Source organism: Lepisosteus oculatus, chromosome 12 (genome assembly GCF_040954835.1).
Source record: "Lepisosteus oculatus isolate fLepOcu1 chromosome 12, fLepOcu1.hap2, whole genome shotgun sequence".
NCBI lineage: Eukaryota > Metazoa > Chordata > Actinopteri > Semionotiformes > Lepisosteidae > Lepisosteus > Lepisosteus oculatus.
In genome coordinates, this window is record NC_090707.1 from 24,340,783 (window position 1) to 24,361,082 (window position 20,300).

At 39.4% G+C, this 20,300-nt stretch overlaps 1 protein-coding gene across 5 annotated transcripts in view; it reads right to left on the reverse strand.

Moving 5' to 3' along the window:
* Positions 1-131: 131 nt before the first annotated feature.
* pcnt (pericentrin) overlaps positions 132-20,300 on the reverse strand; it is a 71,993-nt gene continuing 51,824 nt past the window's right edge. For 3 of the 5 annotated variants that reach the window (XM_015359217.2, XM_015359215.2, XM_015359214.2), the window contains 18 exons: positions 19,486-20,010; positions 19,067-19,166; positions 18,322-18,518; positions 15,680-15,874; positions 15,118-15,285; positions 14,492-14,687; positions 12,261-12,483; positions 11,806-11,956; positions 10,574-11,293; positions 10,037-10,284; positions 9,468-9,573; positions 7,657-7,827; positions 6,772-6,924; positions 5,264-5,499; positions 4,685-4,773; positions 2,138-2,285; positions 1,179-1,309; positions 132-559 (listed from right to left, as the gene is read on the reverse strand). In XM_015359217.2, coding sequence (XP_015214703.2) covers positions 516-559; positions 1,179-1,309; positions 2,138-2,285; positions 4,685-4,773; positions 5,264-5,499; positions 6,772-6,924; positions 7,657-7,827; positions 9,468-9,573; positions 10,037-10,284; positions 10,574-11,293; positions 11,806-11,956; positions 12,261-12,483; positions 14,492-14,687; positions 15,118-15,285; positions 15,680-15,874; positions 18,322-18,518; positions 19,067-19,166; positions 19,486-20,010 — 3,801 coding nt within the window. In that variant the 3' untranslated portion in view covers positions 132-515. The remainder of the gene's footprint in view (positions 560-1,178; positions 1,310-2,137; positions 2,286-4,684; positions 4,774-5,263; positions 5,500-6,771; positions 6,925-7,656; positions 7,828-9,467; positions 9,574-10,036; positions 10,285-10,573; positions 11,294-11,805; positions 11,957-12,260; positions 12,484-14,491; positions 14,688-15,117; positions 15,286-15,679; positions 15,875-18,321; positions 18,519-19,066; positions 19,167-19,485; positions 20,011-20,300) is intronic. The other 2 variants (XM_069196818.1, XM_015359216.2) reach the window with 1 other exon arrangement.

The following is a 20,300-nucleotide window of genomic DNA, read 5'->3' on the forward strand; positions in this document are numbered from 1 at the left end:
TTTAGAAATCAGTACATGGATAAAAAGGATAGAATACTATTAAAGTATAAGGGTATTTTCATTACTGATGTATGAAAAATACTTTGTCAAAGGTTCTGAACAAATACACTTATTACTCAATGACAATACCACCAGTTTCAAGATTTATTGTCTTTAAAATATTTATTTAGTAGAAATGCCAACATAAAAAATAATTTTAAAAAATAAAACCTTTGTGCTAAACATTGTGCATTCAAACAGTGATCAACCTATTTGGCTTCATTTACAAAATTATAGAACATGTGCAATAAGTGTAGTAAACAGGCATTAAGAAAACAGGTAAATATTTACAGAACAAAAACAGGTTTCAAACCTTTCATATCAACCCCTCAAAGTGATTCAATTTTCTTGGGCAAGTTCAGATTCAGCAATTTAAAAGATACAACTAAAAAAAGTTATTAAAAATCTGCTGTTCATTACATATACAGTGATAAAGAAGCTTCTACAGACTAAACCGAGGGCACTTCAACATTCCTTCATCGGTTAGATTTCCTGGAGTAGGGAAGCCCAGCAGGAGAGCCTGCAGAAGATGATGGCAATGTATTAAAGTAAAAAAAGGTTACCACACTTACAAAAACTGCCAAAATGATCAAGGATTTAGACTGACTCTTGTATAAACCATTATAGTCCAGATAAGCAAATGTTCACACAAATTTGGTCTTTTGAAACATGTAATTTCTTAGCAATCCTGCAAAACTGGGAGTGATTCAAAAGATATTCACCTGAGTTGAACTGGAAAAAGGGTAGCAGACACTCTATAGTTCTTAAACAACCAATCCCATAACAGCCAATCATACCAATGACACTACCTGACGCATAGTAACGCATTAAAAATCTGCAAAGGGGAACTCGGAATTCAAAAATACTTTTACCTGGAAAAAAGAAAACTAAAATGCTTTGATTTTTAGATAAAACATCACCGAACAACTAATATTTGGTAATTTCACAAATTATTCAACTTAATATTTTGAAAGGTCAAAGTACAATGTATTAAAGATTACAATAGTAATTTTCACAGAAAGCAGATAATCATAAGGAAAAAGTAACCTTCATGTCATAATTCGCACCCCATGTGATTATTAGGTTGAAAATCTATTCAATTTTATCTCTTTGGGTTTATTTTGGTTCCCTCTCCTCACCTGGCTGCAGACCCCCGAGACGCTGCTGTATGGCCTCCAGGTGATGAATGTACTCTGTCAGGGAGTGCTCTGGGTCATGGGATGGACTGTGGGACTGATCGGCTTTCAGCAGGATAGAACTAGGGCAAGACCTGAGGTAAAGAGTTCACATGGATTTATAGCACAGGTCTTTAAAATCTAAGGAAAGACCAAAACTGGACCAGAATTAAGAATTATATACTCCAAGGCATTTCTTTTGCCTAACTTTAACATTTCAAGTCAGTCCTGTGGGTATAGACTGTTGCTTAAAGGTAAACTAAAGCAAATGAAAGAGGCCACATGTAAATTGTTTTCTGCAAGACATCTGCCAGGTCAGATGTGTAAGCACTAATTTTACACATTATGCATTTGTACATAAATTGTAGATTATAAAACCCATCATTTCAGTCAAACCACTTAATGTTTATAGCATATTCTGAATTAGATGTTTATTCTTAGCTTAAATGAAAGTGTAGAAGAGCCAAGCTTTCTATTAAGCAGATGCTACATGGAGCATTTAAATAGCTAACACCAACAGTTACAGGGTGAGGGGTGCTCCTTCAGAGAAACTAAGAAAATAGAGGCCATGTCTTCAGTAACCATGGGATTACATGGGATCCAAATGGCTCCATGAGCTATTGATGAACTTCAGCAGGTATTGTGCCCTTTGAATATTGAAATCAAATAGGACTGTGCTGACATGCACTTCAATAATGTGAATCCCCATAAATGTTACCTACACAAACTACTGTACTATACCCTGAGGTAATTACAAAATTCATAAATTCTTCCAAAGCACTGCCTTACAAATTCAAATGTCCATAAGTCACAAGTACATGATCCCTTATTGTAACAGTTAAAAGATAAAGGTAAAAGCACAAAGGGAAAGAAAAAATCAGAAGGACCAGAGTCTCTAACTTGCGACTTTGCAGATTTCTTACCGGTTATGAAGCCTGAAAGGTGATTTGGGTGAAGAGACCACCTGTGAAACAAGACTCCTCTGGTGAACTCCGAAGTCTCGAGTGGGCGGAGAGTTGAAGACGAGGCCAGAGTGATGCGGTCTCAGCACTTCAGTTCTGATGCCAGGGACTGCAAAAATGAAGTTATGATTTTTAATGCAGATGTTATACTGTTATACTACAGTTTCCTCATGCACTGAGAAAAGCTGTAAACATAAGATTGAGACATATGCTTATCTTATTACATTTCTTTGGGAAATTTCATGACAGACTAATGAGTGAAGCGACAGCTTCTGACCACATCTGAACAGATGATGCATGATAAACCAAAGATTTCTATCTCACGTTAATATTTCCCATATTGAGCTGTTGTACTGCCAGAGTCCACGATGCCCAATGTAGGATGTGCATTTCATCCTACAGAGTCCATGTAAGAGCTGGCATAAAATCTGGCAAGAAACACTACAAATCCTAGATAAAACACCACTACAACACCAAGAAGACAAAGACATAAATACAATCACAAGCTACAAGAACAAAACAAGCCCTGTAAAGTTAATGACCCCTCTCTTCCAAACAAGCTTAACACCTTCTACGCACGCGTCGAAGCTCATAACCCTGAACCAACCACCTGGACCACTGACTCCCCTGCCACCCCACCCCCACACTAGCCAAGCTACATGTGTGGAAATCACTAAGTAGAGTGAACACACAAAAAGCTGCTGGACCTGATGGTATCCCTGGCCTAGTACTCAGAACATGTGCCTGGCAGATAGCTGATGTCTGTACTGACGTCTTCAACATATCCTTGGCCCAGGCTACTGTACCTAGCTGCTTCAAGATGACCACCATCGTGCCAGTACCTAAATAATCAGCCCCCACATGCCTGAAAGACTACCGGCCTATTGCACTCACCCCCATCATAATGAAGTGCTTTGAAAAACTACTTACTCCACACATTAAAGCCATCAGTCCAAATCCTCTTGATCCTCTCCAGTTTTCCTATCGCACAAACCACTCCACAGAGGATGCAATTTCTATACCTTTACACACCACACTAACCCATCTGGATAAAAGGAACACCTATACAAGAATGCTGTTCATTGACTTTAGCTCAGCATTTAACACCATCATACCCATACAACTTGCTACCAAACTCAGGGCTCTATGTCTAGAAACCACCCTCTGTAGCTGGATCCTTGACTTCCTCACCAGCAGACCCCAGACTGTCAGGATTGGCAACCTCACCTCCAACACACTCACCCTTAACACTGGTGCCCCTAAAGGCTGTGTGCTCAGCCAACTGCTTTACTCCCTGTTCACCCACAACTGTACTGCCAAGTTCAGCACAAATACCATCATCAAGTATGCTGATGATACCACAGTCGTGGGCCTGTAGGATGAGACTGTCTGCAGGGAGGAGGAGATAAAACAACTTGCAGACTGGTGCTGAACCAACAACCTATGTCTCAACATCAGCACAACCAAAGAGCTGATCGCTGACTTCAGGAGACAAGGAAAAGCCCACTCCCCTATCTACATCGAAGGGTCTGCGGTGGAGATGGTGAATAACTTCAAATTCCTAGGTGTTCACATCTCTAAGGACCTCACATGGGCACTCAACACCTCCAGTCACATCAAGAAGGCACAACAGCGGCTGTACTTCCTGAGAAGGCTGAAGAAAATTTGCTGCATCCACAGATCCTCACCAACTTCTACAGATGTACGGTGAAGAGCATACTGACCAGCTGCATCACGGTCTAGTACGGCAACTGCACCGACCGTAAAGCACTGCAGCGGGTGGTTAAAATTGCCCAACACATCATTGGCAGTGCCTTACCATCCATCCAGGAAATCTACACCACCAGAAGTTTGAAAAAATCCACCAAAATTATGTCTGACCCCCCTCATAACTTGTTAGTCCCCCTACCATCTGGCAGAAGGTTCCAGATGCTCCAGTCGCACACAACAAGACTCCAAAATAGCTTCTTCCCCAGAGCTGTCAAGCTAGTGACGCCCCGACTCCCTCCCATCATACTATGATCTCTCCTCACTTCTTCCTATACCCACAATGACTGTACTCCAACACCACTATATACACAACAACTGAATGTAAGCCGAAATTGTAACAGTTGTAATATTTATTAAGCACGGTATTATTTTTGCACTATTTCACAAATTACTCTTGCACCGTTTTTGTCCATTGTATACTTTTCTGTTTGCACTGTTTTTGATTACACTGTTATTGTGTTACTTTCTATTGTCTTGTCTTCTGTTCTATTTATATACCGCACCTGAGAGACTAATGAGAAACACTTTTCCCTATGCACCCGTATAAGTATAAAAAGTTGAGTTGAATTGAATTGGATGTATTGAGGTCTATAACTTTATAAAAACCTTAAAGAGTAATGTTTATAAAATTCCTAGAATGCACTCGTTACAATGAAAAATGATAATCGTAGGGACTTGGATATACACTTAACATTCACCTCTTATTTTTCATACTACCATAACTGGTTAGCCACTTACCCTTGCTGTGTTCAGCTCCATTTACAACAGCTGTAGGCAGCTGACCTTTTCTGGTGGCCTTCTGCCACTTTTTAACCAAAAACCTCAATCTGTGCAAGAGAAGACAGAGAAACAGTTGACAATTGCTAGTCGGCAAAATGGCCAAAGACATTTCTGGTAACCCCTAGCTCTAAGAGTGGCTTTAAATTACACGATTGAAAAGCTGTAAAAGGCTTTATATTTTAGCTACACATCACTGGCTTACCACACAACACAATTTGGGGGATACCAAGGCTACACATGTTGGGTTCCTCATAAAATTGCTGGCTCTCACCTAACTTCCAAACCAATATTGAAGTCACTGCAATAAACAATTCACACAAGGCGGAAAACGCTGATGAGCTGTTACTAGTCTTTCAGTTCTAATCTATTCAACTTCCCTTAAAGTTTATTCTACCAAGCCAACAAGTGAGACTCAGCACTATTTTCATGTTGTCAATTTCAAGTGCCACTATTTACTGCATTCTTCCCACTATTCAGTTTAGCTTTCAACAGTAATGGAGCCAGTTGTGCAACAGAGTCTGGCCTGGCCATACTTACCGGGATATGGCAATGACGACGCGGACTGCAGATCTGAACCTGCTGATCGGTTGTGAACGTATTGCCTCCTGGAGGTCGCCTGGAGAGGGATAGACATCCATTCTGGCAATCAGGGACAAGGTGGCCTGCTCACAGTCCTGAAACCCTCCCAGCAAAAGCAGCAGGTACTTCTTCTGATACACCAGTGCCTTCCTGAAGCTCTCTGCCCTCAGGTACTTCCCATAGAGTCGCTGTAGCTGTTTAAACACAAACAAAAAAGGTTACTAGCAGTTATGCCAGTATTTTGCTCATCCTTTGAACTTGCTACCAAATTGCCCTTCATATTTTTATTTATTGTTGAATGAAAATGGATAAAGTGCGTTCCATTGTACATTATCAATGAATATACATCAGGTACATATTATAGTTATTAAAATGGGATTTACTAGCTTAACCTTAATTTAAATGACCCTACAAATATAGAGATTGTACAGCATAAATTGGAGTTGTAATTAGTAAAGTTGAATTTACACTAAGACTGAGGGACAGTGTGCAAAATGCCTCTGAGTAAATTTGAGTAATTCTGTGGAGCACTGCAGTGTACAATCAGGTCACTATTACCCTCTACAAGTGAAGATCTATAGCAACTAGACATCGTTGATCGAATATTTACCTTCATATCAATTTGTTAATTGTACAGAACAATTAGTGCATCGTTCCGCATGCTTGTGCTACACTCATTGATTCATTAGGATGGTCTACAGAAAATCTTCATTCAGTATAGTAGATAGAGGCTGCTCCAGTTCCTAGGTGAAGTGACAATCTAGTCTCCAAGATACCAAAGGAATGAAAGTGTCGATGTCTTGAGAAGCAAGGTATATTGGTTTGTTTTTTTAATTTATCAGGCCAAAACATTTAACAGGTTTAATTCTTACTCATGAGGCGATTACAAACAACCAAGCAGCAAGTCCCCAATTCTGATGACCGGGTTTCTGCACAACTTAATTTTACAGCTCAAAGGCAATAAATAAAAATTACCTCAATGCTCAGGTTTAATTCAAAAACACAGAAAGCCTCTATGTTCCTTTTATTCAACAAGACTGTTAGACTTACAGGATTCTAGTTCCCATTCTCTATGCTTGTTTGCATTTGTTAGCCGAGAATATCGCAATCTACAATTGATCTTTACTGGTTAAAAGTGAAATACCATGCAATTTATCACTTTGGTTTACCTGCTATAATTTTTTTTAAATTAGCTGTGATTCTCAAGACAGTCAGAATTGACCAATTAATCAAATTGCAAATTAATCAACCCCCACCAAAAACATGAAATCAACATTACAAGTTTTTCAAATCAAGTTTCTTTTAATGTTCAGTATATGGAGAATGTTCTAAAAACGCTAATAGTGCACACAACTGCAAACAACAACAAACTAAAAAACAGTGGTGCCCCTTAGTTTTGTTTATTGACCTATCTCTTTAAACTGCAAAAGAAGAAACGCACTGAAGTATAATCTGGAGATGGTTACCTTGCTGGAGCTCTCAGGAACTGGTCTGTTCTCGATCTCTGCAGTAACATGGGAAAGCTCGGATTCTGCTTTCTTTAGGGCCATCTGTAGGGCTGCCTTTTCCTTCTGCCAAGCTAGCTTCTCAGACAGTGGGACAATATCAGCTGGCTCCAGCTTTGGAATACAAAGATAATGAAGTGCAACTGACTGCTCTTAATGATTTATACATTTAACTCAGACTTGTATAAATGCTTTTACCCCATTTCACTCAGTATCTGATGTTCCAAATCACATTTAATGGGAAAGGTACAAAAACATTGGCAAAGTTTAAGAAGCATACAAAGTTATCATAAACCATTTTGCTTATGAATAATGGCTGATTAATTCCAATTTAAAATAAATTGTCCAGGCTTTAGAGATACTAATCAATTATGTATGAGAGAATATTTTAAATCTACCATATGTTTGGACACATATTGCACTATTGATGATCACATGCAAACACGCCATTTCAATCATGGAGTAGTTGATTTAAATTAATTTTGACTAGTAAACATGACGGAGATGACCACAGATCTATGCTTACTTCAGAATACCACAAGACTTCAATAAGATCTAATTGTAAGTTATACTATAGCAATACGTGCTGATTAATGGCTATAAATAATACCTGACATACAACTCAATTTTCTCATTCTACAGATCCACACTATACAGTGCTCAAGTACATCATCAAAACAGATTACCTAGTCAGCTTCATCTGTACACAACCCACAAACTCAATGCTCAAATATTTCTAAAATCTGATGTATATCTACAGCAAACGTATTAACAGAGCACTGCTGAGGTATGCCAGTTTGAAGGGAACTAGAATGAAGACTGAAGAGCCAGTGAACCTCCAGTTACCTGGTCTCTAGCTTTCCTTTGCTCCGTGTACATCAACAGTTCCTTCTCCAAGCGGGTTACAGAGCGTTGCAGCTCCAGTTTGTCGACAGTCAGTGTTGTCAAACGGCAGGTTAAATCTGAATTCTCTCTCAGCAATCGGTCAGCTAGGCTTGAAGTGGTTTGTGCTGGTCTCTGCAGTAGAAAAATTGAGGTGCTTTTATTCTTTCTGGAAACATTATATAAACTAGACAAACTATGGCAGTATTGCTTCTTGATTAGAAAAGACCCGTGTATTGTTTGTATTTTCACATACTAGCAGGGATGTCAAGACAATCTAGTTTTATATTCATAAACATTGAAGCTTGCCACCCCAATTGTCTTTACTTGAAACTGCATGAAACAAGTTTAAATTAAAATGATCAAAGACTAATTTAGAGAAAGTAATTTAAAATAAGTAACTTTACTAAATTTACTAAAACGTTCTTTTGATTTCACCTATTGAGCTCTTCGTTAATTATATCAAATATACTTGCTGTTTAAAGAGGGTTTCTCTACATATCATATTCAGGCCTATACGAGAAGAGGAGTTTTTGCCGAGTGATAGAGCCACATCTTAAACCAATCTGCAATTCCAAAATGTATGGCTTTGAAACCAAAGAGCTTGTCAGGCAGATATATTGATTACATAATTGACAATCTGCAAAAACCTGAAACCAAAACAATTCAACAAAAACTGTTTACATACTACAGTGGAGAAATATACAGTATTAAGATATCATGGTTAACTAGTGCAATTGTAACTGTAAATTAAATTAAACTAAAATCTTACTTGTGGCTGTATTTGTACATTGAAGAATTCTAGGAGATTTTTATATCCATCTAATTACTGTTACTCAAACTGCCTATCCAATCACACCTTATTCATAAGATTACCTTAACAAGCATTTCGTTCAGTGCAGTCTTTCACAGCAGTAATTTGTTTTGGTTCTTTACAGGACCATCCAATTTTCAGGTTTAAGAGCAATCTTCACATCTTTCTTTTAGCCATATTTCAAATAAATTGAGATCCCATCTACTTTTAGTCAATGTGCTAGCTGAAAACTGTTCATGACCAAAAACAAAGCTTCATTTGTAAGTGGTTGAACAAAATGCAAACCAAGCGGTCTTTACTTAAAAACAGAATGTTTTGAATCCAAGAAACTCATCACAACACTGGCTCAGAATCACAATACAAACTATCATTTTGATTCACAAGATCAACAGACCAGTTTAGTTTCACTCACCTGTGTAACAATGAACAACTACCAGCTTAAAACACTAGTTTATTTGCTCAACTAATTGTGCTACCATTCTTTAACCAGTTTTCTGTTAAAAACATTTAGACTTTATTTAGAATGAAACTGCAGGTCCATCACTATATGCAACGTAAAGATCAAAGTGTGATGTTACAAAGTTTTATGGCACTCAAAAGCCTAAAATTGTTTTGGCAATTCAACATTTCCCATGGTTTATCCTTAGGGCCCAAAGCAAAGGAAATGACCAACTACATATTTGATCACTAGGTAAAATGTAGTACATTACTGCAGTCACTAGTATTCTAAAAGTAAAAATGATCCCAATGCAAACCATCTTGGAACAACAGTGCTTGGAAAAAAATACAATCCCCAAACATATTCCTCAGATAATGCAGCAAAACCTGACAGGTGATTTGCCGAGAAACTTTCATTCCATTTAGAGGGCACAAAAAGCCAACACGAAGAACCTGTATATATTCAATCCTTTGTCAACCTGTCACTTCATTGCAAAATGCCAGACATCTGCATCCCACTCACCTGAATGCTGGAGCACAGCGTCTTTAAGTCATTGTCCAGGCTGCTCAGGGTACTTAACAAGTACTGCAGATCCTCTTCTTCAGACTGACTCTGGCCAGGTCCACCCCTAATAAACATTTCAATAGAAATAAAAGATCTGTCCACTATTGTCACAAAGGATTGTTGAGGTCTGGAAGAGGCTGCTTTTTGAAGCTAGTATTCCGACTTCTTTCAAGAATTGACTGAAGATTAGATCCTAGGGAACCTAGGATCAATTCGCTATTAGCAACCCAACAAGTTACACTATAGTTGCCCATATTACTTTCGGTTCTTTCGGTTGTTATAAACAATGCCTGTTTTTATAAGTATGCAAAGAAATGGTTAAGGGGTAAAACCAATACATTTTCAATGCAGAAAACTCCTGTTTTAAATATGGACATTCCATACTTAAAATATTTTTAAATCCATTCTCTTACACTGTATAAAATGCATTTGCAAAACATTTTTACCAAGGCAAAAGCTTCCTTACAAAGTTAAGGTTTACCTACACAGAGGTGACTTGGCTCTTTTTAAAGTCACCACTCCATTACCTGTCTTGGGAACTCTGTATGAAGTCCTTCAGTCGGAGCGTGGCCAGCTGAAGCTGCTGCTGCATGAACTGCAGTTGGTGGTGCCGCAGGAGAGCGTCTGAGTCCCGAGCTGGACGGAGGTTGGGTGTGTGAGCTTGTTGCAGTCTATGTGAAGTCAGTTCCCTCTCCTGTTCTTCCAGCTCTGCCAGAGTCTGCTGGAGCTGCTTCATGCGCTGCTGGTCCCTCTGTTTCTGCAGCTCCATCTCACGCTGTGGAAAAGTAAAGCACAAGAGTGCTCAGCGACACCTCATAACCCAATTAGCATGTGCCCAGGGAGGAAAACTGTCAGAAACAAGAAACAAAAACGGTCAGAAAACAACTTTTATATTCAAATTTTTCAAAAAGGTTAATCAAATCTTAATGCTAAACTTGAACACTGGGATGTTAATATTGCTGTGCATAGTACTTTATACTGTATGTGTTATTTTGCTGTTTCACCTAAAAAAGCTCTAGAACTAGAGCTTAAATGGTGAGATTCATGGAAGCCAAAATCCTCACCAGTCTTTCAACAGTCCTCGCATGTTTGCGCTCTTTGTCTGCCAGTTCTTGCTGCTCTTGTTTTCTTATTCTTTCCCTCTGCTCCTCCTGGGTCCTCTCCTTCTCCTTCATAGCCCTGATTTTCTCCTGCAGTGCTTCAAGGTCAGCCTGCAGTTGGGAAATTCTCTGCTTCTCTGTGTCCAGGCTACATGCCAGCTCCTGTTTCTGGATCTGCAGGTTCTCTAGAGCAATGCGCAGTTTGACACTGACCTCCTGCTCTTGTAGCAGGCCTTCACGGGTCTGCTGGGTGTCTGCCTCCAGCTGTCGTTTGGTTTGTATGGCCTGCTGCTGGGTCTTCTCCATCATGGCAGCCAGCTCCACGCTGCGTGCCCTCTCCTGCTCCAGGTGGGCCTGCAGCTCTTGAATGAAGGTTCTGTCCTGGCTAGCTGCTCCTTCCCTGCGCAGAGATTCCTCCTTCATCCTCTGCCGGTACTCCTCCACCAGCTGCTGCTGTTCATGGCCGAGGCTGTCCCGAAGCTTGTCACAACGGGCCCGCTCTTCCTCGAGCTGGTGCTGCACCTCGCTGAGCTTGCTCCTCTCCTGCGAGAGGAGAGCCTCACAGCGGGACTGCTCAATCTGAAGTTCCTTGCGCAGATTACTGGAAACGATGCGCTCTTGTTCTAGAGCACTACACAGCTGGCTGTTCTGGAGGTTGCGTTCTTCCAGTGATGCCCGCAGCACCTGAAGAATTTTGTAGGAGGGAAGGGCGAAGTGTAAAGCAGAAAAGGCTTAGAGCATTTTCTGTCAAAGCACGTTCTCAACCTTTTTAATCAATACACATGTATATAAAATGAGTGAGCCATACATTTTACAGATACTAATAATAGGTAAAGTAAAAGCATGATTTAAGGGAAAGAAAAAGATAAGTTGAATTTATCTCTGACACAAGTTGAGGACAATGATAAAATTATTAATTGAACAAATGTTATTTAAAAGAGGAAAAATGGAAAGGAAAATAAACTCAGGAATTATGAACAGCTGACCTTTAGATCAAAGACTCCACTAAATGAAAACCTAGATACAGAAATGTATTAATAGAAAATAAGCTTCACCACTGAGTAATTGATTCTAGGGATTACTCTAATGTCATTATTAGTTATTGCCCATTCTGTTAAGAGAATGTAACACGTTTGTATAAACTGAAATCACTAGGCTGTTTAAACATATTTAAACAAATGTAAAGTGTTGTGTACCTCATGTGTCTTTCCCTCTTGGTCAAGTCTTTGTTGAGATTCTAGTCTCTCCTGGTCCAGGTCATGCTGCAATTCCCAAATTTTCTGTTTCTCCTTCTCCAGTGCTTCCAAGCTTGTCTGCTGCCTAGCTTCCTCATTCTCCAGCTTAGATCTACAAAGCGTCAGATCATTCTGAAATTAAATCTTTATATTCATTCGCTAAAAATTCTTAACATTTTAAGAATGCCGGAAGCTCAAAGTACATATATGACTATCTTCCAACCTGCCCAATAATGCTAATGAAATACATTTATTAGGCCTTGTGGGCCTCAATTCTGTTCTCTGCACATCACAACTATAAGTGGCCACAATAAACAACAGAAGAACACAGAACGTTGAACTATGTAAGGCGTAACTTTCAAAAAAGAAATGATAGACCAAAAGTATATGTAAGCTTCCTTAAATCTAAACTGTACCTGAGCCTCTGGATCTCATTCTGAAGCTCCTGCTGGGCCTTGGTAGCTGTATGCAGCTCCTGGCTGGAGCTAGAGAGCTCCTTCTTCAGCTCACACACAGCCTCCTGCTCTGTCCTGAGGTGAGCACGCAGTTCAGCTGACCTGGTCTGCTCCGCTCTCAAGGAATTCTGCAGATCGCTCACCAGTGTCTGCTCCTGCTGCAGCTTGTACTCCAGCAACTCCACTACAAAGAGACATTGTTACTATTGATGGAGCCTGCTAGCAGCTTTCACATGCTGAACTCTGACCAGCCCTCTTGCTTAAGCACAGATACTTCCCCCTCCTGTTCTAAACCCCAAATGGTGAATGTTTACACTCAACTCCTGATGAGAAAAGGAAGGTTTAAGTGCTGTCTGAGTCCTGGAGTATCATGAGAAAGTTACCTCAAAGACAGGAGGGGGAAGGTGTAGAGAAACGTATATATAAGCAGTGTAGAGTCATATCCCCTTTGAGCTACAATAGGTAATATAACTACTATGGTCCTTATTGTGGTTCTTCGCATGCATTCAATAAAGCTTGGCTGGACGAATGAACGCTTCAGGTTCGAATTTCTTGGTTTCTACACTATGTTAAAATGTCAACATGTATTGAATGCATATTAAAAACTAAAGAAGCATCTTGCTGATCCCATGCTACAGACTAGACAGACTGAAAAGAGTTATTAACACAAAACCTTGAAAAAAGTCAACTTTAAAACATTAATATTTCAGGTAGAATAAAAAATTAAAACAATAAATCTTTAACAATCAAGACTCAGTGCTAGATGACATCAGGAGATAACTTCTCCGGGTGTGAAGTCTCATAAGCAAGGGCCCTTACAAGCATGTGTCGTAATGATACACCTCTTCAGCAGCAATGAAGACCATATTTCTGCTGATCACAAATCCTTTAAAAACCAACCTGGGACATCAATTTTTCCCCAAAATTGGCATAAAATGCAATGCATTAAACCTAATGCAGCCCCAACCACATACACATAACTAAAATTGGTAGCAATGTCACAAAAAATGTAATTAGTTCCCTGTATAACTGTACCAGTATATAGTACAATACAAAGATTACCAGGATGATAAAACTATAAAATAGTTTATTAAATTTTTGTGTTATTTGTTTTTAATCATATATATATATACACACACACACACTACTAAGGAACATCTCACTTTGGAACACTCTTACCCTAAACTTTCAGAGTTGGCACAAAAAATTGCCATCTACTGGTGTAGAAAGTAGTGGAGAGTAACCAGGCAGTCCCCAATGGATGTCAGGATAAGGGACTGAAAAGTAGCAACTTAAAGCAATGCATAGTGGAGAATTTGCCCCACAAGAAAACTTGTAAATACTGAGGGTCAAAGACTGCAAAACCATTTTCTTGTATAAGAATAGGTAGAGATGTATAACATCTCCTTAAAATTTTCTTAATATAATGGAAATGATACTTATTTAACCTTAAGGTACCTTAGATGCTTTTAAGCTGTTTGCTTGATAATTTTTCTCATACTGCAACAGGTTATGTTACTATCATAATTATATTTATGATATTTATATCCTCATCATAATTATACAGTTAATTTTTCTGAAAACCATGAAACCATTCATGCGTAGTCTCGAATGGTCTTTCCTGTACTAGCTCCTTCTATAGGTATTGTAAAAGCTTATGGCTAAGTACTGAAAGAGGGCTAAACTAATACGAGATCTTCAATCCACAATATCATCAATTGTACCATTTCTTCATGGTACCATTATCCCACTCCTGTACCATGCATTTTTATACCTCTGAATGCTTTAAACTATCCTTAGCTTTATTTTCTATTTCAGCAGCAGCAAATAACTACTATAATGTATGTAGTGATCTTGGTGGCAAACAGAACATGGCCAATGTCCACTGCACATTAACCTTATTTACTACATTCACATTGAATTTAACATCCAGTGTAATACTACATTGAGAACCGTGCTAGTGTAGTCTGTACATTAAAAAAAACACATTGTTACATGATTGAGAAGATAACACAAAGCATCACATCATCGCAATGCGAGAGAACATAATAGGACCTAGAAGCAGGTGAACATTCTGGTACAGAAGTTGAATATTTGTGAAGCTCCTCAGTTCAGACTCAAGTGTGAATTATAACCACCTGTACTCATATACAATGTGAAGAGGTAAGCTCACATGAACAGAACAGACTCACCCTGACGGCGCAGCTGGTGCTGGCGCTGGTTGCCCTGCTCCTCGACAGAACTCAGGGTGCTCTGCAGCTGCTGCAGCTGCTCCTGGCTCTGTAGGCTGGAGATGCGAAGCTGAGCCTGCAGGGCCTGCACTTCGGCTAGTAGGCTGCTGCGGTCTGCCGTAAGAAGTCGCTCCAGAGACACTTTCCGCTGCTCGTCCTGAACACAAATCGGAGGTGGTAAAGTTTTCAGGATCTAAACAGCCACAATACACAACCCCAAGCGAAGCCAGTGCAACACAATTAAGGGGATGGCAGGTGATATACAGGAAAAGGTGTAACTTGTTCAAAAACATAACTTGGGTCAATCCACTTAACCTAGAGAAATTACAGCGAGTTTACTGAACTGACTAACTGGATTGTTTTACATAACATTAGTAATTTTTAAATTCAGTATGTGAGATGACTTCACTGCAAAAACACTATCTCATCATTAAAAGGTTTCTTGATTGGCCCATAACTTATATAAATACAGATGAACATCTCCTAAACTTAATTTATAACAACTGGACACTGATTGTCTACCTGAACTGCCCACAGCTCATTCAAAAGCAGAGACCACATCTAACATGAAGAGTTGGTGCCATTACCTGTTCTTTTAGGAGTCGCTCCAGTCTGTCTAAGAGGGGGCTAATGTCTGCAGGGCCCTGTGAGCTGATGGAGTGGAGCTCAGATCGGAGCCAGTCCCTCTCTCTGTCAAACACACTGTGCACAGCCTGTAGCAGCTCCCCCCGCCAGTCTGCTCCATCATTACACTCCTGCTTGCACAGTGAGACAAGAGTTATGAACCGGAGGCTTACTGAACTGCTAAAAATCATAAAACTTGACAAGCAAATGTCAATGGATGATTCACTGAGATTTTAGTCTTTAATTTGCAATTCCCTAAACCTAAGGAAAATAATGGCAAAAAATCATGGCAAACAACATTTTTTAAACTTTTGCACTATTTTGCAGTTTCTCAAAATCTTGGTTAAGAATTCTATAGTTTCCAGATCTTGCATCTAGTTTTGCACAGGAATAATTTAACAGTAAAAATGTGCAAGTTATTTTGCTACACTAACATCTAATTGCCATAAAAAGTTTTAAAACAAATTGTGCTGTGATTCAGTTTAAGAGGAGAAATGAGTTGCAGTGTATTCAAACCATACTGACCTTTTCTTTATCAACCAGTTTGGAAAGGAGATCTTTGAGTGATTGGATGACTTCTTGCAGAGCTACCGTCTCTCTGTGCCAGCTCTCAGGCATAACACCAGTTGGAAGCTCAGTCGGCATAACAGAGACGGGGACAGACCGTTCGGAAAGCAAAAGCACCCGGCAAGCCTCATCATACACCTTCTTCAACAAACCCTGGTAGAACACACAACAAAAAAAATGAGATTTTCATCTTCCAGTCTAAAGCTTTTTCCACAAGAGAACTATGTACTCGATTGTTAATTCTACTAATGTCCTCACACATCCTGCCCTGTCTTTGTATCTGAACTGCTGACAACATTAAGGACTATGACTTGTCCAGTCTTTATGCTTGGTGATTTTTACATTCATGTTGACTCCTTAAACAGTTTCAGTTTTTATATCCACCCTGGAATGCTTTGATCTGTCTCAATTGGATAACTTTCCCACCCATGTCTGTGGTCACATTCTTGATCTTGTTTGTGCTTTTGGCCAGAATGCCTCTAAATTTTGCCACAACATTTTACCACACATTTCTGATCACAAAGGTATATTTGATGTCTGTATCAATCTTTCTTCAGCACAATTGTTTGTGGAAATCTGAAATCTCCAAACCACTCTGATTTCTCTACTGCTGTATTTAGTTCTCCCCCTTTAAAAAACTGGTCATTTACAACAGCTGAACTGTCGATATTCTAAACACTATATTGACTAGTGCTTTGGATAAACTCACACCCCTTAAAACTCACTTGGTTTCCTTCAAGCACTCATCATAGCACACATAGCACACATCCGAACTTCAGAATCTGAAGCTAGCTGGACGGCTTTTAGAACGCTTAAGCAAAACAATCCGGCCTAGTGGTTCACACTCTTATAACAGGCTTATAAACAACACCTACAAATTTACAGAGCTGCTCTAGCTTCTGCCAGATCCTCCTGTATCTCTGATACAAATAGCTCAGGACTAGGAAATCGTAAAGCACTCTTCTCCATCATCAATAAGCTCACTTAAACCCCCTCACAAATCTGCTCTCTACCCCCAACCTCTACATTTCTGCAATTTTTTCAATCAAAGATTGATGCTATACAATTACAGTTATCTTGAACTAATACTCAGCCTTGCAATGAATTCAGACAACTACTTGACTCCTAGTTTTTACACTGACTTTCAGTGCCCGATTATTCTGAATCTAGCTTAGGTAACACCACTCAACGTACAAAAATTACCACCACCTAAAAAACAACTTCCTGCTGCCTAGATCCTATCTCTGCCTCTTTATTGAAAGCTTGCCTCCCAGACGTCTGCCAGTTAATTGTCAACGTCATCAACAGTTGCCTTTCCCTGGGTGTGGTCCCTAAAGACTGCATCTATCACTCCTATACTGAAGAAACCCGGCTCGGACCCCGATATAATGAACTGCAGAACAACCTCTATCGAAAGTTTTAGAACGTGTGTTTGCACGTCAACTATGGGCACATATGATGGCTAATGACTTGTTTGAGCCATTTCAGTCTGGCTTCTGCTCAAATCACAGCACTGAGATTGCTCTTATCAGGGTTGTGAATGATTTACTTATTGTCTCTGACTCAGGGGCTATAAGCATCCTTTTTGCTCCTCTATCTTAGTGCTGCTTTTGATACAGTAAATCATTTAGTGTTGCTCAGTTGCCTGCAGACATTCTTGTCTCAGTGGAAATTGACAGGTAGCATTTTGTCTACCTCTCGGCCAAATTCTACACAAACATGGTCTTCAGTTTTACTATTATCCAGATGATACTCAGATTCATGTTAAAACGTCTTCCCCCTCTGTCACTTCTCTTTGCGTGACATCAAACCACAGACTTTTGGTGACCGTGGCTTCTCTGCGGCTGCTTGTGTTGTGGAATGAGCTTCCTCAGACAACTTAACTCTTTAAGCCTAAACGTAAAACTACCTTTACCTCTACCAAGGTCTATGTTTGATTGCCTACAGTCAATTTGCAAAAACCTGTAGGCTCTTTTTTCCCCTTCATTTTATATTTATTTTCTTGTCTTTTTCTTTGTTCATGATGTACAACATCCTTGGGTTTAGAAGTTGTTTTATAATTACATGGCAGATAACCAGTAAAGCCCTTAGAATCTGTCCTCAACTCAGTAGGTTAGGTACTGTATCATTTCCTTATTGATGTTCACCATTTTAGCTTTAATCTAAGAGATTTCAAAAACTTCAGGAAAGACTGGGGACCATCTTACCTAAGAAACTAATTTGAACAAAACGAAACTTGCAAGATCCAATGTTACTGTTTCATACATCAAAAAACATGTTAATTTGTATCTTGTTAATGGTTTCCTTCATAGTAGAGTACCATGTACCATGAGCAATATTCTGAAAAATTCTGACTTACAATGACTTGACCTACATTCAGTGCAATATAAATTCAAACTTAAGAGCACCTTAAGATTAAATTGACTAAAAGGAAAATTAGCTTCAGCTACTGTTCTGGCTGTAATGCACCCTAATTATGTGGAAGAGAACACCCAATTAATGCACTGAAACTGCTACAAAATATGACAAAGTTCACTAAGGTTTCTGCCACTAACATCTTTATGAAAACAGAAATTATGTCAAGTCATGCTGCTCTGTACCTGCAGCTCAGGAGAAATATCTTCCTCTGGTTTGACTGCACTCTGTGAAATGCTGTTGTCATCTGGTAGGGTCATGCCACGCTGACGGAGGTACTCCACAAAATTGGCATCAAGGCGTTCTGTTGTCTCCAGCTCCAACTTCAGTCGAGCCCCTACTTCTGAACTTCCATCTGGAAATGTATTGCACCCTAATGAATCTGAGATCAAAGGCAAATGAACAACGGATAGCACCTACATACATGTATGAAATTCACAGCCATTTTACTAGCTCTATTTTAAATAAGGGTCAAGTTTTTTTACATTGCTTACTTTTCAATTATGTATTTAGTACGAGGAACAGGAGATTGTTTCTTGGTCTAAACAGCAGTATTGATGAAATTGTACAGCCTGGTACTGGTACAAGTTTATGTACTGCCAGTATTTGGTCAGAATGGTGTGTTAAAATGCTGAGAGCTCTATAGCAACTCAATCTCACCACTATTGCAGACAGTATGCTATTGCTTAATAGCTACAGTAAATTATCACATATTCTGTGTATATTAAATTACTTCTTGAGCTCACTCCATGTTCCAGATGGTATTTCTATACACTATGTAAAAATAGGGAATATACTAAGTGAAGAACCAGTTCATAGTTTAACAGAATCAAGAATTAAGCTGCACACAAACACTACAAAATATTTTAACATTCATCTCACAGCAAAATACATAAACGCATCGGACGTGTAATGACAACTGTTACTTACTGCTTCCATATCCATCACTGACCCACTCATGAACAGAAACTGTAGAAGCAGTACACTCAGGGGAAGGAGACTGAAATTCAAGGTTGTCAAGATCCTTTGCCTAAATGTAAGGAAGTATTTTCATTTAAATAATTACTATTCATGTAATTTTAATGATAAAAGAGCACAAATGTTGGAATTTAAAACGGGTGTTATTTCACCTATAGCAAAGAGAAATTCCCTTATGATTTGGAAATGCAGAGAAAAAGATTTCAATCTTTAAGTTTACGGTTTCTACAAAACCACAAAAACAGTTTTAAAAAAGTTCAAGATCTCAGTTGGGATCAATGGCATTAAGATTTTTATATTTCAACCATTAAAGAAAAGCCAAACAAAAAAACACTAGATTAAAATTTATGCAACGCATGCAAATGACAAACCTTCTCCAGATCAATGGAGTGCAGGAGGGAGAAGTTCCCCTCAGAATCCAAATGGGAGCCCAGGGAGTGGGTGCTAGGATGCTCGGAGTCAGTGGGGATATGGTCTGGAGGCTGGGAGCAGTTCCTCTCCAGAGTGGAAGCCTTGCTGTGCAAGAGGTCCAGGCCTGTGCTGTGGAGAGTGCTGAGCTCCAGGAGGTTTGACGACTGGAAGTCAGGACCACGCTCCATACCAGAATCATACTTCCGCAGAACCTCTGGTGAACACGGGGAGCTCTCTCCCGACAGGCTGATGAGGTACCCCCTGTATTTCTCTGGAGACTTCTCATCTGGACCACAGGGCTTCACATATGCATCTCTGACAACTGAAGGAGCCCGGAAGCTGTATCGCTCTCTCATCTGCTCCAGTTCCCTTTGCTGGTAGGCCAGCTCCTCTTCCTGCATTACCAGGTCTGCCTGCAGGCCTTCTAGCTCCGATTTCAGCTTCTGGTTGTGGATCTTCAAGTCAACCAGAGCTTTGTCTTTTGTCTAATAAGACAAATAGAGGCCATCAGAAAAGGCTTGATATAAAGAAAAATATTAGTTTTATAATTGTATAAGAATCCTAAAATTATCAACTTACATCTGACAGCTGACTAAGAAAGAGAACATGAAATCAAGTAAATAACCAAATGTAAATTTGAAATGGTCTACAGTAAAGTATGAAACAAAAGGTCATGAAAAAGCTGCAAAACTATTAACCTAAATGTAAGCTCCAATTACTATTGGAAAACTAAGCTAGCAGTATTCCACAGCCATTGAGGCCATCACATGTAACA